Raw genomic sequence first — 26,169 nt, 5'->3', positions numbered from 1 at the left:
CTAGTCTGTTTCTCTCCCCAAAATATGTAATAGGTATCATCTTAAAATGATCATTGTTCCATTTTAAAATAATAGTACTAGAAAAGGAATTCTCCATGTTAAATACACATAATTCCTTTGTTTGACAGTTTTCATGTTCTAATTTTTAGTTTTTTTATGGGAATCACTTCTCAATTGTCCTCGCCGTCCCTGATTTTCAGGTGTCACTGACTGATGGAGCTTTGTAAAATACTTAATTTTTATGAAATTTCTTCCCTTTGGGCCATAGATTAGAGCTTATCATAGTTATGGATTACGGAAATATAAACTATTGAATTTTCATTCTTTTGCAAAAGTAATGGAGTTTCGTTTTCACCTAATTTCTTGACTTTGAAAATGAGTTGCACCCAACAGTCATTAAAATATTATTTCCTGAACAAGAACACAACTTTTGCTAAATTAAATAGACTAATATTTAATATAATAGCCATATTTATTCTCTCTGTTATTTTCTTAACATCTACAATTAGGCCATTACTCACTCTTTAATATTCTCACAATACTACAGAGGAGAGAGAGAGAGACAGAGATGAAATGCAATTTTTATCAATATGCTACTTTCGTGCTCACTTGACAGAAAATCTAAATTACTGGACTGTATGAAGTGCCTTTGTTTAGCCACATGATTGCTTTCCTATCAATATAGTAATTATAGTTAATTACCATTTAGCAGCAAAAACAAACCAAAAGTAGATATTTGCAATTATAAAAGACAGTTGTTAAAAAGTCATTTTAAGCCAGGGTATAGATACATGTACTCTTGGACTACATCAAATGACTCACTGATACACTCACAATATGGTGTGTACCTCATAGCTATCCCAGAGTCCTTTCCCAGCTCATATCTTATTGACCTTTCTATGCAAAAACTTGTCGATTTCTAATCATTTACGATACGTTACAAAATGTCTCATAATACTGAGTTCTCACCCTTCCAATTTTGTTTGCCAACACTGGAGAGAATCATCGTCACATCACGAGAGCCCTGACTATACGGCGGTCAGAACACTGCACTAATGTCAAGGTACACAGGATTCTAGTCCTGGCTGTCCTTCAGCCTAATTGTGTGACCTGGGAGACATTAGTTCACTTGTCCTCGGGATTCAGCTGATTTTACAAAAATCAAAAGGAGCACAGAGAACAGTAAACCAAATGCAGCAGCGTTAAGGACCTTGCACTACTGCTCCATTCTCCTCATCGGATGACAGGGCTAATCAATCACGGTCCTTATTGCTGTGCCCAATTTTAGCTTCGGAGTCTCTCTCAACACAGTATGCTGAGCCGTCATTACAAACCAGCCGGAGCTGGGATCGTTTCCCATTTTGGGGCCAGGTAATCTGGCCTTTCTACCTCTGAAATTGTGTAACTGTTTCTATCTACTCCAAATATTTGTAAAGAACATGAACATTTGAATAACTTATAAAATGGTAATAACTAAATAGCTAAAAATTATCAGGATTTGATTCTTAACCAGAACCTCCATTTTCTTCACTGGACTTTCATTTTACCTTAATTAGTTACCATATTTCTCTTTGTTAAATTTAGAGAAAGTCTACATTCTTTAAATTATATGTACATATTGATTTCCTTCTTGAAGCCAGTGTGCTGAAAGTTACATTTCATTGTTTAAGAACATGTTTTAAGCATTTTTAATAATTTGAGTATTATGTTACAAAATAGATGTTTGCAATCAGGAGGCAATATAACTTCCATTTCTTGGTATAGCATACATTTTAAGAGGGAAAAGGGCCACATTAAAAAAAATTTTTTTTAATCTAAAAATAAAAATAGCGTTTCTTTAAAAAGCAAATTTTCTTTTATGTGATGTCCTCAAAGAGAAAACAAATGGAGGTAACTAAGAGGAATTTAAGACTAATAGTAGCCTTGCTGAACATTGCAGATGCTGGTGGCAGCTTATAATTTATTAAGTATTGAAAAGACAAACCCAACGGAAAAGAACTTTAATAATAATAAAAAAAAAAAGTTTAAAAGCTATTACCAACTATAAACAGCATTGAGCTGTTGAACAAAGAAATAATTATAAGTCTGCACTCAATATAAGACTTTCAGCTGAACTGCTAAAAGCTGTGTGCGTTCAGTCATCTGCAAAGTCCAGTGGTGGCGCGGCGTCTCCCGGGGCTGCAGCCCAGCTCTGCCACTTACGGTCCATGTGACTGACGCCGAGCGACTCAGTTCAGCGCTCTGCAGCTCAGCTTCCTTGCTTCACAGAAGGATGGCATGGAAGAAGCTCTCAAACTCACTCAATCTATGACTTTCAGGCTCTGCCATATTGCGATTCTAAGAATAGTAGGAATTGTTTGCTTTTCCCGGTTTCATCCTGAATTTCCAGTTGCGAGCTGGGAGAAAATAGCAATAAACCTATTTAAACACCAAAACTATCTAAGAATAATGCAAATGCGATAGGCACGTAGATTCTCTCTCTCTCTGTGTATGTGCCTTTTCAAAAAAAAAATGTGAATTTAGCATTTTCAGTGATTTAAATCAGTTTTTTATAAATAGGACACATTTGATTATATTTTCCTAGATTCGTTTATTTGTGCATGCATATTATCATTCAAAATAGGCTTAATGAGTATTTTCTATTAGCCAGGTTCTGGGCTAGATGTTGGGGATATGATGGGGTCAACCATGACGACAAAAAAGACATCGGCTTATTCCTTTTGGAACTTAAATTTTAGGAAGACAGACAAATTAGGTCAAAAATGAGTGACTACAAATCGTGAACGTTATGAGGTTGAACGATGTAGTTTAGAATAGGGCTAGCCGTGTAAGGTCACTCTGAAAAGGTAAAATTCAAATTGATACAGTCAAAAGACATTGGTTTTGATCAAAAAGGTGTCATCATCATTATGATCAATTATTATGACTATTATTACCTTGCATTGGGCTTAAACTCTGTTGATGAAATGGTCTTACATGTATTGAGTCTCACAATGATCCTTTAGCCACTAAGAAAGATGACACCATTTTATAGCAAAGGAAACTTATTCTCAAAGAGGACATTAGAATTATATCTGGTAGAGCGAGAACACAAGCCCGAGATCTTCTGATTCCAAACTTTGTGCTCTTCTAACTATAGTATGTTAATACTTATTCCATTGTCTAGTGTTTTCTTCATGACACCACTACAGATTTCTGTGAACTCCACCTTAGAACATGAGGCAAAATGAGAAATAGCCACATCAACCACCTGCCCGGACTCTCCCTCAGACAAGCAAGATAAATTTTCCTTACCCTACGAAAAATATGGTTACTGCCCTTGATCCTACCACTGATCTTTGCTCCAAGAAATAAACTCCAACAATCAGTCTTATTTGCAACTTGTAATTATTTTCAGTAGAAATAATCTACTCAAAATATTATGACTTAAAGTATACATGGTAAACGTTTATTAAAACCGATAGGAGAATCAGATATCCTGTAGATCTATAAAAGTTAACATAAGAAAACCAAATTTAGTTAAAATTAAAAATATGGCAGAAGCTATAACTGCTAAAATTCAATATAAACTTACAAAGAAAAAAATATTAATCAGAATTTTACTTGAAAAAGAACCTGATTTAAACAACTTTAGTAACATTAAAAATAAAATGGAAAAAAATGGGGAAATAATCATGATACATAAAAAAAATTAGTCTAAGAATTAATTGACTTAAAGGAAGGTCTCTGAGAGAAGAAAAAAAAAAGGCTCTCAATGGAAATTCATCATTTTCAGTATAATTCTGCCAAAAATGTCCACAGAGTCAAAATTTCCATTACGTCTTGATGGCTAGAACAGGATGCCAGGGTCAAAACTTGGTGCGCTCTCTTTCAGCATCAATCACCTGTCTTGATGTTCTCCTCCGCTGGGTAGGAAATCTGGTAAGATTAAGCACGGCTTACAGCTGGTTTGACCTGGGCTCTCCCTAGATCTCCCTTCCTTCTCTCTTTACCTCTGCACCCTTGAAACTTTAGCTCTCATTACATTTTCCTCCCAATGAGTTTGCGGAGTTGCCAGTGGATCTTTTTATGTTTGCAAGCCACTTGCTTTTCTTCTTCCCTGTCTGCTACCTTCTGTGGGAATGAAAGCTTCCAAAGTCACTTAAGCTTTTTTAAAGCTTCGGTTGCCACCTCTCAACACCGCCACTGTTCCGAGCACTGCTCAAACTGCCAGTTAAATGCCAACAAATCTATCAGCGCTGTCTTGTGTCCTGTCCCATAGTAATTTTTTTTTTTTAAACTCTTATTGCCGTGCTGCACCCTCCCTTCCTTCCCCCACCTAAATGTGAGACTGAGGACTAAGAAAGGAATGTCCATTGCCCAAGGACAGCTCTTGTCTGTGCTACTCAACTTTCTCTTCCCTTAGGATGAGTTGTTTTCAGGAACCTCCTCAGTCCCTCCTGCACTGGACCCAGATAAGATGGCGTTATAAGCCACCTAGTCGTGCCCGAGTCCTAGGGCGTGGGCTCGGGCCCACGCTGGCATCCACCCCCACTAACTTGTATTATAGATGTTCCACAGTCTGAAGCACAAAGATGCCACAGGATGAAACTATAGATTGTTAGCTCCATGGGGTTTGCCTTTGTTATTTGAGCTCCCTACACTTCTTTTGACTGACCGGCAACCTTTTCAAACAAATCACCAGATATGAAGGTAAATATTTCCTTTTTAAAATGGAAATAGCGAATGCCTTTTTGTTATAGATTACTAAATGTTGAACGGTACTATTTTCTCCATGCTATTTCACTACTGTTTTTAATTTGAAAAAAAGAAAAAGAAAATTTTACAATGAGGACTCAAGATATTTAACAATTCAACTTTTTTTTTATTTGTCTTAGATAACTAATATGATTCCAACTACTGACAAAGTGTTATACTATATTTAATTACGCTATTATTTAAAAAATAAGTGACATTTCTTTACCACTAATTTAATATTTCATTCTCCACTGAAACGAAAAGGTCTCAAGTTTGAAAGTAAAGTGCCGTTTATAAAAACAGTGGAGTGTGCTCGGTAAGCCTTCTCATGACACAGTAAGATGAACCAGTTTAAACTCCAATGCCAACATTTTCCTGATGAGTAGAAACACAAGTCATTTTTAAATAAAAAGCTTAGGAAAAAATTTTATACTTTTTATTTTATACTTGATGATGATTTCATATGGCAATAACACAGAGAATAAAACTTAAATGATCTAATTCTAGAACATCTTTTTCCCCCCATTTCCTGACAAAGAACATATAGTTCTGCCAAGAGATGCTTAATTTTTTTTTTTTTTTCTGTATTAAGTTGGTCTAGCTAAACCACAGAAAATTAATCTGGACCACTGTTTCCTGACACATCCTCCCATAGCAGCCTCCCCCTGGGTGTATTGACCTAATTCCACACGGACCACAAAACTCAGGAACGTGGAGACACCGGATAGAATATGAGTGGCTTCCATCACTGGGACCGTTTCAGATCCCAGGCTTAATTTAAACAGTGGGTGGGAAAAGAAGCCAGAACCCAAAAGCCTTTTGCAAAATGCTTATGATGAAACGTTTGGATATAAATATGAAAGGTTTGTATAAACTTGAGTACATAATGGAATAGCTAACTATGGATCAAGATGCCCGAGTCCTTGTTCAACAGTGAGAACTGAGGAAGCCAATCAGGACTCAGTGGTAATTTGCCCCTTGAAGGGTTTCGCTAACATGTCATTTTCAGAGCAGAGCTTAGTTCTGTCCCCCAAGCATATCCTTATTGCTATTTATTTTCCTCCGCTTCCCTTACCAACATACTCTTACCAGGTCCAATAGGATTAGCATTTAGTGAGGACAAAAAAATGATAATAATAATAATAACTGAATCACTTACAGAATTTAATTTCTGTACTCTTTTCAAATAACATTGTATTGATTAATGGGTATCGTGGATCCCTATTTACATTTCTCCTTTGAAAGATTCCACTCTAAGCAATTGTTCCGCTTAATCTTTAGTACAGAGATCTTTAAATGTATTCCTGCAGAAGGACTATGCAGTTCCCTATGCCTCGTCAGGCAGACATAAGACATGAAAAATGCCTGCTGTGGTTCTGCGCCACAAAGCCCTCTTCATTCCAGGTTTCCTGCTTTTGACACAGTGAGATTTGAAACTGTCCAGAATCGGCATTTGATAAGCATGTCACTTTTTGCTGTAGAGCTATTTACTCTCTGCCAGATTATTACCTTGCCACATCAAGACAGTCACCCCGGCAGTCACATAATAGTAGGAGGTAAATTTGTACTCCGGCTAGGGATTTCTCTGGTACCTCAACAATGAATAGAAATCGTCAAAAAGCCGGGGAGTGAATGCATAGAAAAAATAAACCCAAGGAAGGCCAAGATGTCTGTGAACTATAATTCTGGTTTAAAACACTAGTTGTTTTTTGTTTGTTTGTTTAATTCAACGTTTGAAGGAAGAAAAGAATGCAAGGTTATGTAGCCTTTGAAAAAATAACCTCAAGATTTCAGGTACTTGAATTTATTCTTTGGGATTTCTCTGAAATGTCATGAACCTGTAGTTAATAGAGGTATTTTGAAAAAAATATTATTTAATGTATCTGCTCTTATTTCTTTTTAGGTCAGTCTCGATTCTCGAGTTAGAGAGGTGATCAATAGAAATCTGTTGGATCCTAATCCTCACATGTATGAAGATGCCCAACTCCAGATTTATACCTTAATGCACAGAGATTCTTTTCCAAGGTTTTTGAACTCTCAAATTTATAAGTCATTTGTTGAAAGTACTGCCAGCTCTACTTCTGAATCTTAATTTTCATTAAACAACAACAAAAAAATCATTTTAGAGGGCTGGGATAGGAAATAAAAGTAGTTAAACAACACCAGAAACTGAGTTCCTGGAGAACTACAGTTTAGCATTCCTCAGGCTACTGTGAAAATACAACCATATGGTCTTTGTCTCCATTTTTATCAAGGTTACCCATGGGTAAGTTTGGGGAAAATACCACATAAAACAATGAATTGCCAAATTACGTTCGTTTTATTCAACACTCATTCTACTTGCAAGCAAACTGTATTTGTAGTCCTGTGAAGAGTCTACTAGTGTACCTCCAGAGGCTGCATGTGCGAAGTAAAACTGCTTCATTTGCCACGTAGTTGTTGTAATATTTAATCCAATGGCATAACTTATATCTGTATTTAAAGACTTTTGTGCAATATGGTCTTATAGAAATAACTGCCAAAAAGTTGGCTACGGTTCACATTTTTAAATATGATCTAAGACAGAAAAAGCCAATTTTTAAATTGTAACAATGGTATTCAACATGCTATATGCTATGTCTAGTATACTAATTTTGAAGCCGATATTTCTGTACATGAAAAAAAAGAGCTATTTATCTCTATTTGTTGGAAGATCCTAATGGGTGGGGAGGGGGGGTTCTCTGGTTGTTCACTGCCAAAACTGTGGCATTTTCATTACAGAAGAGTTTGTTGTGTAAAAAACAGTAAAGCAAAAAGAGTAAAAAAAGCACAAAATAATTTGAAGATATTCTATATCAATGACAAATCAAAGAGTAATAGTGTTTTTAATTGTAATTGAAGAAAATGAATTTATGTATATATCACATGTCCAATACTGTAATTAATTTATTAAAGACTGGCTCTCCAGTTCTAAAACAGTTGTGTAAAGTATGTACTTTAGCAAGAAAAAAATAATAATAATAAGCTTGAAAACTTAGTTTTGGAATATGAAGAAAGGATTTAATAAAGGAACGCCTACATGTAGCATCATAAAACATTTTTATGAAAAGCATCTGTCCTGTGGCATATTTTCCTTGAAAGTGACATCCAATGAAAAGCTAAGTTTTTAACTAAGAAAAGTTTTGTAACAGTTATGAAGAAGATAATTCTCTACTTCAGACCTTAACTGTTTTCACATAGTATCTTAAGAATTACTTATTTTAAAAATGTTAAAACCAAACTATTAATTCTCATCCATAATTGAAAGGCAGTTCAGTGCTCATATCTTCTAGCTGCCATATTATTTTTATAAGTACCACTAAATCTTTAAGACAAAATGCTTGCGTGACATTGGCATGTACTTTTGACCTTCGAGAAAACAGTATCCTATCATGCACACATACAAAACAGTCAGTGTCATATTTATATCATGGTGTTACATTTGAATATTAATATATCCCCTGGAGATATTTTTTTAATCTTAAACTTATTAAATATAATACTGAGTAACCTAAAAAGAAAGTTTTAAAAATATTTATATCCACTGAGAATACTGGCCTTATATTAAGGATGATATTAAAAATTACAGTTTTTCTTTGTCATTTTTAACTACCTCTCATTTTTTAATTTATTAAACATTAAAAAAAACAAGTTTGGGGGTTTCTTTTTTAAAATTTATTTTACTTGAAAGGTTGGCATCTTAAGTTTCTTTTTCCATAAACGTAATACATTTTAAGAATTGTTTTTTAACTGAATTTGATTTTCTAATTTATACAGAATTCAGGAGATATGATTAAAAGGGCTATTATCTATTCCCTATGCAAATATTTTAACTGTTGCATTGTTTGACAAAATGGGATTTTAAAAAAAGTTTGCATAGTAGAAAACAAAATGTTCTGTTTACACTGGCGTTGCTGACTATCCTACCATATTCAGCACTTTTAAATACATTATTTATGAAAATGTACTTAAAATACAAGATAGAAAATATTTATAATTTCTTTTAACAAATACTTGTATTTGTCTGAAAGTGTTAGTGTGTTAAGACATATTATATCCATGTCAATTAGATATTTACTATTTGAATAATAGTTTCCAGTAATATGTTGAAAAAGATAGTTATGAAGATGTTTACAAAAAGTCATATTTTTTTCCTAAAGAGTAAAGAAAAAACTAAAAGAATCATCATTTCTATTGTGAAGTTATACTGTTCCTGAATTATTTAATTTTTTTCTTGATTAGAATTGAGTTTATTATGCTACTATGATATATACACATATATGTTGTAATATCATACTTGTTACTGTATTTGAAGCACAATAAATTGGTGCACATGACTAGAAAATATGTAATATACTATGATACACTGCATGCATCAATCTTTTTAAGTGTAGACTTTATATTCTTGTTGTTACTATATATGATGGTGACCTGTTAGTCGTAAGTTATCTTTATAAGATACTTTGGACTATTAGATGAATTGTCTGTTTGACAATACTTTTAATCTTTTACCAAATGTAAAAGATAAGGGCCTTATAAAGAGTCCTAATCTCTAAACTGGGCATTTGTAGATTACAGATTTTGAAGTTAGTATATCCTTTTGAAAACTTAATTAGGAAGTTGTGTTGAGAATGATTCTAGAGTAGATATACACATCAGATGTTGGTAACCATGCTATGTGAGCGTTTCTGTGCTAAATTCCTATTTTGGAGGGACGGGGGGTTTCTCATTTAATTTCAAAAGGTTTAAACTTTTAAAGAGTATGTATATTTGCAACTCTACCGCTTTTTAAAGTATGATATGAGCAATTCTGTTTTAATTATAGAGCTATAATAAACAAACAAACAAACAAACCCTCAAATGGTGTCTATGCTACGATTCCAAGAGCACAATATTTGTTTGTGTAGAATTAGATTTTTCCTAGTGAGTGAATTCCTCACTGAGGAAAAGTTAGCACTTTAGAAGGTATACTTTGTGTTTCAGATGGCCAAGATATCATTGGTATACTGTTAGAATCTGCCAATGCACACAGAAAGAGGTTAATGCTTTTTCTACAGTGCCTAATTTCAGATGTGTCTATAAAGGAAAGAAAAGTAGAGGATGTAGATTATATATAAACATACATAAATAAATTAGAGAGCCAGATTTCTTCACAGATGGATATTGTACATAGGTCACACTAATAACGGATGGAGGACACTTCTTTACTCTGGAGAATTGCTATTATGTTACCCAAGGTAATATACATGAGCCCAGCGTTACAGGGCAGCTCTAAGCACAGTAGGTGCACTGGCATATGAACAACAATAGCAAAACACAATTTTGATATCAATGTTATGAAGTGTAAAAATCAAGACCATAATGTGGTCTTTTTTTTTAATCTTAAAATATGTACATAGGATGACCAGTTCTGATATTTGGTCATGGTGCATGGAGTGTTTATAGTATCCTTTAATGCTGCCTAGGTTATTTACAGAATGAAATGTGTATCATATTTCTACCTGATAGTTCAGTTTTACAAAAGGACTCTAGACATAGGTAAATAATGTGCAAAAGTACATTTTCAACCCATTAAGCTGATTTAAAATAATACATAATTCTTAATTTAGAGTTTATCTATTTTTTCTATATTCTTTTAACTATATTGAAAAAAATAAGTCACATTGTAATTGTGACATATTACACTTGCAAAAAATACAATGTATCAGATGCATCGAGGAAGAAATACACAAAGAAAATATTTTAAATACAATCAGAAAATAAGAACTTTTGAAAGCCACCTAAAAAATCTTAGATCTAAAATGCCTACATATAGAACCCTATCAAAAATGAATTTTGAAAACTGTGCTGAATACGTTGACAAATTATCTTGCAAGGTGGTAAAGACATTTCCAGAAAATTTTCTTGCCTATGTATTTATATTGACAGTTACAATGTTAATTTTCGAAGTATACTTTTGCAAATACTTATATTTGCATGCTCTTCAGTTCTTTATTTCTGACCAATATAAAATATATGTTCTAAGAAAACAGTGTTCGACCTGTAAAAATTTAAGCTATTCCTCATTTGCTATAACTGCAAATATTTATCAGTAAAACTGTCAAAAACTTGATGCAGATCTTCCCTGCAACACTCTTAATGGTATCCTTGCAACACACAACAGTGCACAGATTAAGTTTTATTCCCAAATATGAGGCTTTAAGTATAAATTTGATTTCAAGTTACATTTCTGCATTATGTGACTTTGGCATTTCTAATTATTGATCTCAAGAATGTTTCCTCCTCTTCAAATGAGGAATATACTTAATTTGCAGGATGGCCATGAGAAAAAAATGAAATAAACATGGAAAGAGTAAAGTGTTACCTATAATATTGTTACTTTTCAAAGTTCTCCAGCTCAATAATAATTCTCTCATTTTTCAAGAATGTATGTATTAAATGCCAGTTTCATGCTGTTTTCCTGTGTTCTTTTTAAACCATACTTTTAAAATCTGATTTAGTTATTCACCCAAAAATATATAACCAACCTTATTTTAAGATGGAGGACTATACGAATATTATTGCTTTGTTCAATAATGTGATTCAAAATCACTGTTTTCAGTTCACCAATGTCACCCTGAATCTATAATCAAGAGATAATCACACACATAGATAGAGATATATATAGATAGATGTGTGTATGTGTTTGCGTTTGCGTGTATAATGTTGTAAGTTTAAATAAATCATTTGAAATCATTTGAAAATTTTATTTCCAAAAGAAATAAAAAAAACATTCCCAATAATAGGAAGACTATAAATATTAAGTAATTTTCCAAATAAATATGTGAGGAGTAGAACTAAAAATAAGTTATAAGAAATTGGCCATTAGAAAAAATTGATATTGACATGGAATAGAAAGCATTCTTTTTAATATTAGGGTAGAATGATTTCTAAAATAACTTTACCATGAAAATGAAAATAAAATAAAAGGTACTTGTATGTTCATAAAATTTTCATTAAACTTTTCATTTTTGAATAGTTTTAGATTTATAGAAAAATTGCAAAATTAGTATAGAGAGGTCATATATACAGCACACTCATGAGATATTTATCACAATTAATGAAACATTTGATTCAGATTCCCTTAGCTTTTACCTAATGTCCGTTTTCTGTTCCAAGATCTCATTATATTTAGTCATCATGTCTCTTTAGGCTCCTCTCACTTTGACAATTTCTCAAACTTTTCTTGTTTTTGATGACTTTGACAGATTTGAGGAATACTAGTCTTGTTATTTTGTAAAATGTCCCTTAACTGGAATTTGTTTGATGTTTTTCCCATGATTAGACAGACATTGGTTTTTGGAAGCAAGACTACAGGTAAAGTGCCATTGATATCACATAATATCAAATGTACATACCGTCATTATGACTTACAACTGTTTATGTTGACCTTGATCCTCTGGCTGAGGTAGTGTTTGTTGGGTTTCTTCACTGTAAAGTATTAGAGGTTACATTGGAGGTAAATTTATTGGACATTGATACAGAGCTAAAAAAAATTATGAGCAAATTCATCAGCAGTACAATTAGGTTCTATTAAATGATTACTAACAAATACTATGAAGAAAATACAATGAACTGGAAAGCGAAATGGGAAAATGAAACTCCAAAAGTGTTGGCTTGAATATTCACTTAATGGAGGTGAAAGTGAATTTTTTTCTTTGAACTACCTGTATAATTACTATAATCCTCTACATCTCTTGGGTAGTAAAGATTTTAGGCTAATGTCATAATAGGTAAATTAAATTTATCATTTTACCGAGTGCTTCTCTATATTGCCCATGGAATAATAAACACTGAATATTGAAATAATATAAAAGACTTGATTTTTTTCCCTCTTGCTTTAACTTATCATAGTGTTTCTCATATATGATTTTAAGATGTTTGCTAAATATTAAAAATAATTTCTATATGTCTGGTTCTGTAAAATTTATCATATTGAACATGTGTAATTTTTTACCACCATGTTCATCATGCTTAATAATCTATATCCTCATTTTGGACTCCACCAATATTAGTGGACCATAAAGAAATTTTGAATGCATGACTACAACTTAAGGGATACCATCTTGGTTATTTTGTAATGCCAGAATAACTGTAGGTATCTATAAATTGAATAGACAGTCCAAATTATTTTTCCTCAAATTTAAGTTGTTTGGGTTTTTATTCCCCTTTCCTTGGGTCTATGTTATCATTTTACCTGTGTACAATAATAACTTCCTGAAAATGCTAGAATTTTCAACATGTAATAAAATTTGAGCATGACAACAATGTAACAAAACTCAAGTCTCAAACTATGTATATTTCTTTGAGTTTTCAAAGTAAATCAAATTACAGCTGTTTTCATTTAACTATATTGTGTAAACTTATGGATATTATTGTAAAATGCACATGCATTACACTGACTTTTTAAACATGTTTTGAATTAATAAAGAATCCACCAATATATCCTTAGACAAATTACTGTTTCCTCATTAGTGTAACACTATAGGAGTAAAAGGTACCCTTATTTATATTACTTAAAATGCTTTTAGTCTACAGCCATACCACCCTGAACAAGCCTGATCCTGTCTGATCTCAGAAGCTAAGCAGGGTAGGGCCTGGTTAGTACTTGGATGGGAGACCACCTAGAAGGACCAGGTGCTGCAGGCTTAAAAAATAAGCGATTGTAAACTGACATGGTCCTTGCAATCTGTGAGGTCAACCAAGGGTTGCCTCGTCTAAAAAAATAAAAATAAAAAAATTTAAAATGCTTATGCATCTGAGGGAAAATAATTCCAGGGTGGATTCTTTTACAATGTTCTATAAGGTATTGCTTATTACATTTTTGCACCTTTTATAAATAATAAAGTATATTGTTGAAATGACTTGTTTTGAAAACTCAACTGAGATTTATCATGTCAAGTTCAAATGAAAAGTTTAGTTTAGATTTGGGAAATAACTTCCTGATGGAGGTATAAACAACTTGATTAGTCCTTTTTTTTTTTTTTATAACGGATCAAAATTAAAATGGTTTCTACCAGTACTTAAAGCAAAACAATATTATAAAGTATTGTGACTTGAGTACACATTCAAAGTGGAACGAAGAACTGAAGTAATTATTACTTGGAGCTTTTCAGTAGCAAAACTTATTTTTGCTTTGTGTTTGAAGAGTCATTTCATTCTTCCACTTTGCATTTGTAAGCAGAGCTAAGAAATGAATAGAGGAATACAAGTTCACTTTCTAAGAATTTTATATTTAACTTCAATAGTTTTGATTAGGTGACTTAAGGATAACTTGACCTCGTCGAGAACTCCCATATTGTACCATTCCATTTTTTTACACCGCTTTCTAGACCCTGCTCAAATCAGCGTGGGAGTTCCGATTGAGTGTTCAGCCCTGGCACCCCAGGTCTGTCTTGGTTGCGTTTAGTCCCTCATACCCACTCCTTTGGTGGGCTGCGAAACGTCGTCTGAATAATGCAAAAGCATCATACCAATATATTTGAGTTCCTGATACCAATTCACTATTCGTATCTAGTTTTGGGAGAAGGGACGGGTTGGTCTATTGGGGGCGGGGCTCCGAAGGCTTCGCTCCGCTTTGGTTTAACGGAACGTGGAGTCCCTCGATCTGTTTAGAAAGCAGCTATCAAAAACTCAGAGTAAGTGAGAATGGACGGGCAAAAAGACTTGGTGAGGAAGTCTTGAGAGCAAGTACGTGGTAGATAAAGGGCAGGGAAGCAGACACTGCTTCCCTGTGGTTGCCGTCGACTTCAGTTGTCACGACCTAATTAACATGAGCCTTACCCACTGTCGAAAAAAGAAACGAGAGGGAAAAAAGGCAGAGTAAACACGCACACACGCACGCATGCACACGCGCGCCGATCCTACAAATAATTCTTGAAGACGAAAAGCCAGGCTGGGACTGCCGTGGCTGGGACCTTAGCCCATGTAGCGGACACTAGGTTGCCCTTTACTGCGGGACTTGAAAAGCCTCATTCAGTGCTTGGGAAACAAATTCTGGAGGTCAGAACGCACGGCGGGAACCTGCAGCTTTCTCCTTCCGGCCCAACACACCAATCCGGCAGGTTCGAGGAGGTGCCAGAGGTCCAGCGGACAGACCCCTGCCGCTTTCCGACCAGCTCGCTAAACTTCCGGCCTCAGGCGACCGCGGCGTTTAAATGCTTGGCCGGAAGTCCCTCCCCCAAGCTTCCGGTAGGCCCTTTAAACCCGGCGCGTGCGGTGGGCGGGCCGCGCTCCGCTCTTGCCCCTCTTTGCAAACTCCGCGCGGTGTCGCGAGACTCGCTCTGCCCAAAACTTCCGGCTTGGGTCCGCCTGCGCAGTGGCGGCTTAGCGATGCGCTCCCGTCTGCTGCTGAGCGCTGCTCGCTGTCTTTGGGCCCGCGGGGCTGTTGCTCCGGCCCGCCGACACATAAGCTGCGACAGGCTGCAGCTGGAGGAGCTTTTCGCTCGCGGGGGGCCCTTGCGGACCTTCCTGGATCGACAGGCCGGGTCTGAATCCCAGGTCCGGGGACCGGAGCTGGTGGCGATAGCCAAACTGCTAAGCGAGAGGGAGCGGGAGCTGCGGGAGACCGAGCACTTGTTACATGGTAAGCGGGGTTCAAAGCAGATTCGTGACTCTTCGTTCGCCTTTTCCACCAAACTGCTGGTCAGGTGTCTGTCTATACTGTTACTGAGTTTGAAGCTCTTTACTCAGTTCCAGCCCTTTTTTGGTTTGGAACAGATCAGGGCATTATTATATGCATTTTGAGTCAATGGCCTGTTTGAGCCCTTGTATTCCCTTGAAACAGTACCCCGCCCCCTTTTACAGAACTTAAGTTGACATTCGTTGCGTACGCTGTGGCAGAAGATCTTTAGCTCACCAAGAACAAATAAGGCACTATCCATCTTAGGGGCTGGAGAGCAATGTTTCTCAAAGTATGGTAAAAGGACCACCTGCAGTAGTTTCAGAAGAGGTGCGTGCTAAAACCAGACATGTGCCTCAACATCTGAGACCTAGAAATATATTTTTAAAGCAGGTTTCTCAAGTGATTAGTGTGCATTCAAAAAAAAAAACAAAACCTGGATAGGGTCTAAGTTTCTGCATTTCTGTAAGCTCCCATGGATGCAGAGCTGCTGGTCCATAAGCCATACATTGAGTAGCTCGGCTCTAGAGAGGGTCACAGCCTATTTGGGGAGCGATAATTATAATACAGTTGAAAAATGAAAACAGAGCTGAATAAAAACCTAGGAGAGCAAGGAGAACTTGTTGGGAAGGCCTTGTGCAAGGATAAAGGCCCATCCTTAGAGGATATATTTTAACCTTTATATCCATCCTTCACCACACTTCAAGCTTTGCTTAGTTTTCGTTAGTTGTTATCCAGTTCACATAAACTGTGAAGTAGCAGAGACGAGGAATCTGAAGAATAGAGGTAAAATAACTCTTGCATTAGTAAGAGTTTTTAACCCATTTCCCGTTTGCCTCAAGAATACTCACCAACAGGGCTTGTGGCTGCAGTGTTAACCCTGAGATAACTCATGTATTATAGTCTTAGTTACCCACAGTTTGCCATGAAATATCTCTTATTATTTTTGCATCGCTCTAGTACATCGGTAGTCTTTGCAAACAATTGACATCACTCTATTTTGTAGTATTTTTATTAATGGTATCTCCATTTACAAAATGTTGTAATTCTCGATCGCTAACAATGTCAAATCCTAGAAAACGTAGTATTCCTACACGTGATGTGAAATTAACACTGGCAGAGAGCTGCACTTTTTATTTTCTAAATGGGAAATGGGTTCAGGAATGGAGTTTGTATCTGAATGCCGCCACATCTCATGATTTTAATCACTGTACTTTTTATTAACCAAGGGAGAGGGGAGATTACGAGGAGTGGTAGATTGGAACATTTTCTAAGGGGGTGAGGGTCAAATACTGATCTAAAAAGGTTGATTCCATCCTGTTGGCAGAAGGGAGCCAGCAAAAGCTTTTAGATCTAGGAGTGAATGTTCAAAATAGATTTGTTGCTTAGGAAGCTGGATTTGTGGTAGTTTAGAAGTCAACCTGTAATAAGAATGAAAAACAGAAGGCTGCAGTAGTCTAGGTGAGCATTAAGGAGAGTCTAAATTAAGTGATTTAATAGAAAAGGCAGCTGTCTAGAGTGTAAAAAAAAAGGATTAAGGATGTTGGGGAAAATATGTTTTAGAGAAAAATTAAATTGGTTTCATAGCTTAAGCCAGAATTAAAATCCCAAGTGAATTTAACAGTTAAATATTTTAAAAATCAAACTACATAGGATTTAAAAGAATGTTACCAAATTGTTGCTGGCAGAATGCAACTCAGCATAAAAACAATACAAAGTATCCTTCAGCAACTCCTGAGTTACTAAAAGGCAGATACCACTGGTTACCAAAAAGAGTGTGGAACTACTTCTTAGGAGCTTACAGCCTAGTAAAGAAACGTTTAGTGAAAATATAAGTGTATGAGTGGTTATTTTAATTTCTTCAGTAAAGAGCAGAGTGTTATAAAAAACACAAAGACTGGCATTTAAATGGATCTTGAGGTGTAAGAGAAGGGGACTGAAAGCACAGGTGATCAGTAAGGATAAAGTACCAAACTGGGAAATATAACATGGCAGGTGCATTGAGTAGGGGCAGGAATTCATAATGGAATAAAAACTGGAAACCAGAAGGACAGTCAAGAACCTTGCATGACACAGAACCTGGATTTGTTCCTACAGAACATGGGAAGTTAGCACATGTTTTTAAGTAGGAAAATGACACCTTTTTTAAAGGTTAATGTTGGCATCAGTGTTGAGGATGAATTGGAGTATTCTTCAGGGACCCTGGTGGCTGAAATTTAATTATTTGTTTAAATTAAATTACTTTTAGACTTTACTTCCAATTCTTTAGCCTTACAGAACACTGCATTTCAGAACAGAAAGGCACTTTAGAGATCATGCGGCTCAGAGCTTTCATTTTCTCCTTGAGATAACTGAGACTCAGAAGTTGGGCATGTTCTCCTAAGAGAACCGTAATGGTTGAACTAGGACTAGAAATCAGTTTTCCATTTTTCTGATTCAACACATTTTCCAGTTCCCCAAATTTTTTCCATACCAAATACTTGCTAAAATAATTTCCTGCCTTTCCATCAACACTTTCTATACTTGCTTATCTCAATTTTGCTGTTGTCATTATCTCTCCTTGAATTAATCCTTTTTTTCTGCCCATCCCCAAAAATAAACAACAAAAATCATTTGGTGTGCTGTTTTTAATCCCATCACGTAGTATTTTAGGTTGTTACTCTTTGTAAATTTTTCTCCCCTAGAAAAATATAAAGAAACCAAAATGATCTACAAATCCTGCTGTCCCTATTATCCCCATTTCCCAGATAATTAGTTCGTAATAAATGAACACACATACAAACTGGTACTTTTTAAAGAGTATGGTCTCTCAAGAGAGAGCACAATTAATAACACCTAAAAAAAAGTCCCCTTCTCTCCTTTCTATAGGTTGCATGTGGACCATAGGAAAGAGGAATGAGAAAGTATATTTTGCAAGGTAAAAATTAAAACTTAAAATAAGAATTAGGGTAAAGCCTGAGAGAGAGAGTACTTCCAAGTAAACATTCTGTAAACATTAGGTAGGTTCTAAATGTTTGAGTAGATACTTAATTTATATTAATGAAATATTTACTAATAACAATAAATAATTGTACTTAATTCAGTTTTGATTTAACTGATGGAAACTTCTTTTCCTCTCTGGTCTGACTAGCTCAATGTATTCATTTGTCGTTGTACAGTCTAAGTTGGAAAACTAAAAGCATATTAATATGACTGTTTCATAGAGGTACAATTATAGAAAAGTTTAATAGCTTTAAATTTTTGTATTGGGATTCTTTTTAATTTTTTAATTTGTTTTCTGTCATTGGGGAAAAGTTTTTTTTTTTTTTTTTGAAAGCTATATGCTTATGAAAACTAAGACATCAAATACTATTTTTACTTAATGGGAGTTATTAAAAGGATAAGAAAGGCATTTTATTTTTCCATTCAGCTACAATAACAATAAAACCATTACCTTAAATTCTGTCGGCAATTTAACACTAATTAAGGAAAACTTAACCTATTGCCTCTATTTCTTAGATGAAAATGAAGACTTAAGGAAACTTGCAGAGGATGAAATAGCTTCGTGTCAAAAAGAAATAGCTCAGTTGAAACATCAGGTATAACATTTGTGCAATGACTCATTAGTACTCATTAGAAGTTGGCAAAAACAATTCAAGACTTAACCAGCTTGTTAGTATTTAGAATTAGGAACTGTTTTTTTTACAGCATACTCCCTGTGGTCCTATTTTTATCCTACTAAAAGGATTGTAGAGCTCTGATACAGGGATGAATGTCACATTAACGGGATTTGCTGGAAAGGCAATGAAATACTGGTATTCCTTTCTTTTCTTGTAGAGAGAGGAGGGTGGGGTAGACAGTGAGTAGAAGAGGCTATGAAGTGCTGGTAGATTGTGAGCAGGGATATTCCTTCATTTTTGTGTGTCTGTCAATATTAGAGTGCTAGACCTAGAGCCAGCCCTCAGGATTTTTAGAACTGAATTGTACTGCTTTGGTTGTGTATCTATGAGAATTTCAGAACATATAGGAATTAAAGAAGAGTAATCATTACATAAAATTAGAACCAATCTTTGTTAATTCTGTAAAGCAGAGTTTAAAGCTTTCCAGTAGTGAACGAACATGGTAAGGTGACGAAGGATCGCAGAAAGGGGGTGGCTTAATTTAGAGATTCTGTGTCTTCTCTAGCAAATGTGGAAGTCATCAAAGGTGACCGTCCACACCCCCTACTCTAGGAGGAAAGTTCCACTACAGAGACCCGTGTAACTTGCCTTCTACCCATTTTCTAATTGTGTGTGTGTGTGTGTGTGAAATAAAAGGACATGTGTAGTAAAGGTTTCAGTTCATTGGTTAGTAATTTACAAACAGGTGTGAATCCTATCATTTGTTAATTCAGGGTTTGAATGATCATGAGGTATCGGCATAAGCTGGAGAGATGGAAAAGCAGGCAGGAACAACTATAGCTCCCAACCAACATAAAGTGTGATATTTTAGAATTCAGGTAGACTCAGGTTCAAATTCTAGCTCTTCCACTTTCTAGCGGTATGATATCGGGCAGCTAGATTACTCAGTTAAACTAAACTAATCTCAGTTTTCACATCTTAAGGTGGAACTGTTAATAGTACCTACTCAAGATTGTTTTAAGAATTAAAGTAGGTAAATTACTTAGCAGAATGCCTAGCATATATTAAAAAAAATAAAATAAATGTTGGTAACTTTTCTTAACTCACCTAATTTAAGAAGCTTCTATTCTATATCCCCTTAATTAGTACATACTAAGGTGTGAAGATATTACTGTAATGGAAGGAAGAATGATCTAGGCACAAGGCTTTGAGTTCTTATGCCTGCTCTGCCAGTAACTAACACTTTGCCCTTGGACAAGTCATTTAACCTGTTAACCTCATTTTCCTTTACATGTAAAATGAGGGAATTGAACCAGATCCTCCTCTACAGACTTGTTGGGTTCCAATATTGCAAGTTTCTCTTGCACATTAAAGAAGCTTAAAAAAAAAAAAAAAAAAAAAAAAAAAGCAATTTGGGGGCTTTTTAAAGTGTTTTTTTTTCCTGCCATACTAGGCCATAGATTTCAAAAGGATAGAATCTTCTTTCACATTCTACACACAACATAGTGTCCTACTCACAGCAAGTACTTATTAACTGAGTAGAGAACTGATGTGAAGTATACACATGAACACACAAGAAAATCTGTAAGTTTTTGCTGAACCTTATAACATATGACATAGATGTAACAATATTTTTTAGAAATTATGCTTTTATGGTTCTAAATTGGCAGGATGGTTGAATAGTAATTACAATATTAAATCTGCTTAGAGAAACTTTAAGTAAATCAAATATTTAAAATCCTGCATCTAATCATTTAGCTCTTTTTTAAAGTTTCAAATAATTCTTAATTATAGGAAGGGTGCTATTTTTTATTTACAGATTATCTTACTTTTGGTTCCCTCAGAAGAAACAGATGAAAATGATTTGATCCTGGAGGTAACTGCAGGAGTTGGGGGTCAGGAGGCAATGTTGTTTACTGCAGAGATATTTGATATGTATCAGCAATATGCTGCATTTAAAAGATGGCATTTTGAAACCCTGGAATATTTTCCAAGTGAAATAGGTCAGTAAACTGTTTTGGGAAAAATGTAGATTTCTCTATATGTGTCCTCGGAAGGGGGGTGGAAAGACCATGACAGGGCTTTAGAATTTATTTGTAAGGATGCTTAAGAAGATTTTTGCTTATCATTTACTTAATCATTTTGAATGCAAATGTACCCATTTTGAAATGGCCTATAAAACATTATCCATTCAGTACTAACCAATGAATGACTTATGGTCTTTTAAAAGTGGCCTTTTACATATGTTATTCAATCAATTCATTAACACTATAAATGTGTTATTATGTTTAATAACTATAAAAATATAGTATTAAAACACTGGATATCAGACTTGCTGAAGTTTTTCAATATATTTTATATCTATAGATTGTATTGTAGTCTTGAATATATTTCAAGATGGTAGAAGTGATGGTCAACTGCTTATAAATGACAAGGGTAATAAAAGAATTTTCCCAATATTTTCAAGGTGGCCTTAGACATGCATCTGCCAGCATTGGGGGTTCAGAAGCCTACAAGCACATGAAATTTGAAGGAGGCGTGCACAGAGTGCAAAGAGTGCCAAAGACAGAGAAGCAGGGCCGCATCCACACTAGCACCATGACTGTGGCCATATTACCCCAACCTACTGAGGTGAGGTATCACAGTCTCCTCTCCTTGGAATCCTGGGCGTAGCACAGTGCCTTGCCCCTAGAGTAACACTTTACTGATCTGGCCTTCACCACATATTTTGAATTAATTTTGAGAAACTAGTATTTCAGTCCAAAAAGTACTTTATAATAGATTTTAAGAATCAAGGATGTATAAGTGATGTAATCTTGCTATTTATTAATTTTCCCCACCACTAAATTTAAAGTAGTTACTTTGAGATCATCTCTACAGTAGAAACAATATTACCCTATATAAATAGGTTCTTAAACCTTTGAAATGACCTTGGTTTTGTGTGACTGGCTCCCAGAGTATTAATAGGAAGAATCCTGTTCTAACAAGGTTACTACTTAACACAATTACAACTTCATAACCAATCACACTACAATGGAGATATATTGTTACAGTTCATAATGAGTGTACCTTCATTCTCACAAAGTAAATTCTCAGTCTAAATATTTGTAAAATAACTTAGTTGGTAAGTTCAGTTTTGCTTACATCCCTTCTGTTGAAAAGTGATAGGAAATATTTGGCTTTTCTTTCAGGATGAAATATGAATGATTTGAGGAGAAAGAAGTTTAATTAGAAGAGAAGTTCTCTTCTAATTTGGGGGAAAGTGCTACTTCACTCTGTAGCAGGAGGCACACCTAGATACCAGTCACTTTGGTTTGAGCATCTTGGAGGTGGAAGGGAGTTTTCAGGGAAAGATGGAGACTGAGGTCCAGATACCATCTCATTTAATTCTAGTAACAGTAAAAAGGAGCCATATAGGGAGACATGGAGGGTCTGTGAATGGTAGGATTCCTACTGCCCAGGTTGTGGACATGTCACAGAGTGGTCCATAGTTCATGAAACAAAGCTTTTTAAATCTAGTGCTTTCAGTGGTGACTCCCAGGACAGCATTATCCTGATATCAGATCCTTGGTGTACTTATGAATTGGGCCTTACCTTTGACTTCTTGGCTTTTCCATTTCCATTTGAAAGGATAGCCTTTGCCTCCAAATATATTTAAGTCCTCTTCTAATTAAAATTAAAATAAGCCTTTCCTATAATTCTTAAGCTAGTGGTTTTTTTCCTTTGCTAGTCTTTTTGGACTCAGAAATATTCTGTAAATCTCATTTTATTTTATATATTTACATTTCTAATAAGAACCAAGTTCTATTCATGTGGTAGAAGGTAATTTACAGAGAAATCCAATTTTTGAGGATTAGAGTTTGTTTTTGTTCTAGTGTATTTTAACCTGCTACTCTTCCAAAAAGAAAAAAAAAAATTTAATGGTATCTTTCTAACTACTTTCTATTCTTAACATTAAACCATCTAAATCTTAACAAAAATACTATACATACCATGTATTTGTAGTTATAAGTGGATAGCTCTTGCCTTTGAATAGTCCATACATGTAATATTTTTAAATCCCAACTTTTCCTCTTATGTATAGATTAATCTGGTAATTAATCCTAAAGACTTGAGAATCGACACTAAGCGAGCCAGTGGAGCTGGGGGGCAGCATGTAAATACTACGGACAGTGCTGTGAGGATAGTTCATCTTCCAACAGGTATGCACTTACTCAACCTAAAACACTGAAGAAATCCAATTCTGAATGACTTGAATTTTCCACTGAAATAGCTCTTTAATTACCAAAGGAATGTATGCTACTAAGGATTGCTGTTAAATACTTGATGTATTTAGAATCCTTAGCTGACACTACCGCAGGGTAACTACAAAGCCAGGAAGATAGAGGGATCTAAACCCGGAGAATCGTTACATCAGCGACAATGAAGAGAAGGTGTGGGTAGCCCTTCTAGGTAGCTTGTGATAGATATCACTGTTTAAAAATATCCTTATGTCTACGGCCATGCCGCCCTGGACAAGCCCGATCCTGTCTGATCTCAGAAGCTAAACAGGGTCGGGCCTGGTTAGTACTTGGATGGGAGACCACCTAGGAAGACCAGGTGCTGTAGGTGTTAAAAATAAAAAAATAAGGGATTATACGATGACAAGGTCCTTACAATCTGTGAGGTCAATTAAGGGTTGCCTCACCTAAAAAAATTTTAAAATCCTCATGATGAAATGATTACCATGGCCTCTTCTCTATCAGCAAACACTCTAAATCACTAGCCGTTAGTCTTTTTTGAAGGGAGGACATGGACTCAATGACAGTTTAGACCTACTACCCAGAAGCATAAAAGTTTTGCATATAATTTCAGGGGCTTCTTTCCATTAAATTTATCCGCAAACCTCCAGGGGCTCTGATTCTAGATAATCAGGCACTGGAACTGTATCTAAATATTTCTTAAGCTTTCATTATACTCTTAGGTAGAACTATAAATGTGTTTTACAAGTATTACTGCAGTGATTTACATGTGAAAGAAAGAATGCAAGAATCTCTTACAATGATCCATCTCAAATAGGCATAATTCCCGTTGATCAGTAGTGGTTCATGGGAATGATGGCTTGGTATGTTTTTATTTTTTTAAAATATGAGGAAATCCTCATGTTAAACTTAAGATGATGTTGTATGTAACAGTCTATAAACAATAGAAAAAAATGGATGGAAACCCTCAAAAACAATAGTGATTATCTCTGGAGATAGGATTAACTTTTTTATATTTTCATTTCTATGATAAGCTATTATGTTAAAGAAATTATGGGGCTAGCTGAGGGTATGGAAAGCAATCCATATTAAGTAATTAATGCTATTATTTAGTATGTATCCCTTCAATATGGAAATACTTTGTACAGTAGCTCAAACATTTATAGAGTTATCAGAAAAATCAAAATTTATTTGTTCAAGTTAGTCTTCCTTTTATATTAGAGTCCTATTTTCTTCTCATAAAGGAAGAAGAAAAAGGATGAAAAGGAAAAGGAAATTCCTTGGTAATAAATGAAGATTTTTTAAATTAAAACTCTTTAATTCTCATAATACTATTCAGGTGTTGTTTCTGAATGTCAGCAAGAGAGATCTCAACTGAAAAACAGAGAGATGGCTATGAAAAAGTTACGTGCAAGACTATATAGCATGTATCTAGAAGAAGAAACAAGCAAAAGATACAGTGCTAGGAAGATTCAGGTAAAACCGAATTGAAAAAAGTGCTTCTAAAGGGTAAACATGTTTTTAAATAACTTGGTTTTTATTTATTTTTTGATTGTTCCAGTGTATTTGTCAAAATAAGAAAAACAATTCAGGTAGCTCAACCAAGGGCTATACTTGTTTTGTAGAATCTTACCTCTGTTCAGTTTTCAAGGGTGTTTTTCTCAGACTTTTAAGGAGTTACTAAAAAAAGTATATGGAGCCTCCATTACGAAAATTATGGAGGATGGAAAGCAAACTGAACTTTCTTCCTGTTTGATATTTAATTTTATAACTACAGAGCTTTTTTATTAGTTCCATATTATGGGAAATGCAATACTTTGTCATCACTGAAGATGACTAAATTAATTCAGAGCTGACATATGTTTAGTTACCGTTTGAATAACCCCTCTGTGCCAGGGTGTAGGTGTACATCACTGCCGTGTAACAGGTATTATATGTCTGTATCTTACAGATGAGAAAACTGAAGTTCAGTTGAATTGCCTGAAGTCATAGAGCTCTGAAAAGGCAGAGAGGATTCGAATACTACTAATCTGTCTGACTTTAAAGTCCATATTCTTTTCTCTGTCCTAACCTCATGTTATTTGATTATTCACAATGTTTAAAACTTGGTGCTTACATCATTGTTTCAAATTATATAAAGCAAGAGCTTAATTTCCAGTTAAGTAGGTTTAGTTGCCAAGTCTAACTTTTCCTCATATCTTCTTTTGCATATATAGATTGGAACTAAAGGAAGGTCAGAGAAAATAAGAACGTATAATTTTCCACAGAACCGGGTCACAGATCACAGAATAAACAAGTCACTTCATGATCTTGAAACTTTTATGCAAGGAGAATGTCTACTGGATGAACTTGTACAGTCATTGAAAGACTATGCTGATTATGAATCTTTAGTAGAAATTATTTCCAGAAAACTTTAAATCAATCTGTCATTAAAGATTTTTGAAGCTTATGAAAATTCTACAACAGCAAATCACATTGTATGTGATTTGCTGTTGTAGAATTTAATACAAATCACATTGTATTAATCGGTATTCTGAAAAACATGAGCTAACACAGTTGGAAGAAATATGCATATTTTTAAGATATAACTTGTATAAGTCTTTCATTGTACTAATAAAAAAACACAATGTAACTATGACTCTGGTTGTAAATTTTGTACTCTTCCTTACAAGAGGTAGGAAAATTATCCTTTGTTTTATATAAAATATATAATGACTGATCAGAAATTTAACTCTATAATGAAACACTTCAAACAGAAAACAGTAGAAATGACATTAATACTGCATTAAGCAGGGTCTAGTCAAGAGACAGAAACCATACCAACAATTTGGGGATAATGCTGATGTAAAGAATTTTTAACTGACAATGGGATTAGCTATTGAGAACTCTAATACACTAGGACAGAGAGAGCATC

General features: G+C 34.9%; 2 protein-coding genes, 1 non-coding gene and 1 pseudogene across 6 annotated transcripts in view; all 4 read left to right on the top strand.

The window, feature by feature from the left end:
- The window catches only part of RGS17 (regulator of G protein signaling 17), an 81,283-nt gene extending 73,589 nt beyond the window's left edge, over positions 1 to 7,694 (top strand). For both annotated transcript variants that reach the window (XM_016156341.2, XM_016156340.2), the window contains exon 6: positions 6,641 to 7,694. In XM_016156341.2, coding sequence (XP_016011827.1) covers positions 6,641 to 6,829 — 189 coding nt within the window. In that variant the 3' untranslated portion in view covers positions 6,830 to 7,694. The remainder of the gene's footprint in view (positions 1 to 6,640) is intronic.
- A 5,630-nt stretch (positions 7,695 to 13,324) lies between these two features.
- On the top strand, positions 13,325 to 13,443 carry LOC118606751. Its single transcript, XR_004952599.1, has one exon. It is a non-coding gene; the product is annotated as a 5S ribosomal RNA (ribosomal RNA).
- Positions 13,444 to 15,098: 1,655 nt separating this feature from the next.
- On the top strand, positions 15,099 to 25,893 carry MTRF1L (mitochondrial translational release factor 1 like). Of its 3 annotated transcripts, XM_036222874.1 has the most exons (9): positions 15,255 to 15,379; positions 18,284 to 18,332; positions 18,914 to 18,993; positions 20,834 to 21,017; positions 21,482 to 21,645; positions 23,099 to 23,216; positions 24,595 to 24,731; positions 25,472 to 25,740; positions 25,774 to 25,893. In XM_036222874.1, exons 2-8 carry the CDS (start codon positions 18,311 to 18,313, stop codon positions 25,670 to 25,672), a joined length of 906 nt encoding a protein of 301 aa, XP_036078767.1. In that variant the 5' UTR covers positions 15,255 to 15,379; positions 18,284 to 18,310; the 3' UTR covers positions 25,673 to 25,740; positions 25,774 to 25,893. The 3 variants fall into 3 exon arrangements, with proteins under 3 accessions (XP_036078761.1, XP_036078772.1, XP_036078767.1); XM_036222868.1 differs by lacking the exon at positions 18,284 to 18,332 and having other exon boundaries at positions 15,099 to 15,379; XM_036222879.1 differs by lacking the exon at positions 18,284 to 18,332 and having other exon boundaries at positions 15,127 to 15,379; positions 20,859 to 21,017.
- On the top strand, positions 23,507 to 23,625 carry LOC118605304 (annotated as a pseudogene).
- Positions 25,894 to 26,169: the final 276 nt, after the last annotated feature.

The sequence above is a fragment of the Rousettus aegyptiacus genome, unplaced genomic scaffold, assembly GCF_014176215.1.
Source record: "Rousettus aegyptiacus isolate mRouAeg1 unplaced genomic scaffold, mRouAeg1.p scaffold_m13_p_1, whole genome shotgun sequence".
NCBI lineage: Eukaryota > Metazoa > Chordata > Mammalia > Chiroptera > Pteropodidae > Rousettus > Rousettus aegyptiacus.
Note: the sequence above shows the minus strand (reverse complement) of the source record. Positions and strands in the feature narration are given on the sequence as shown.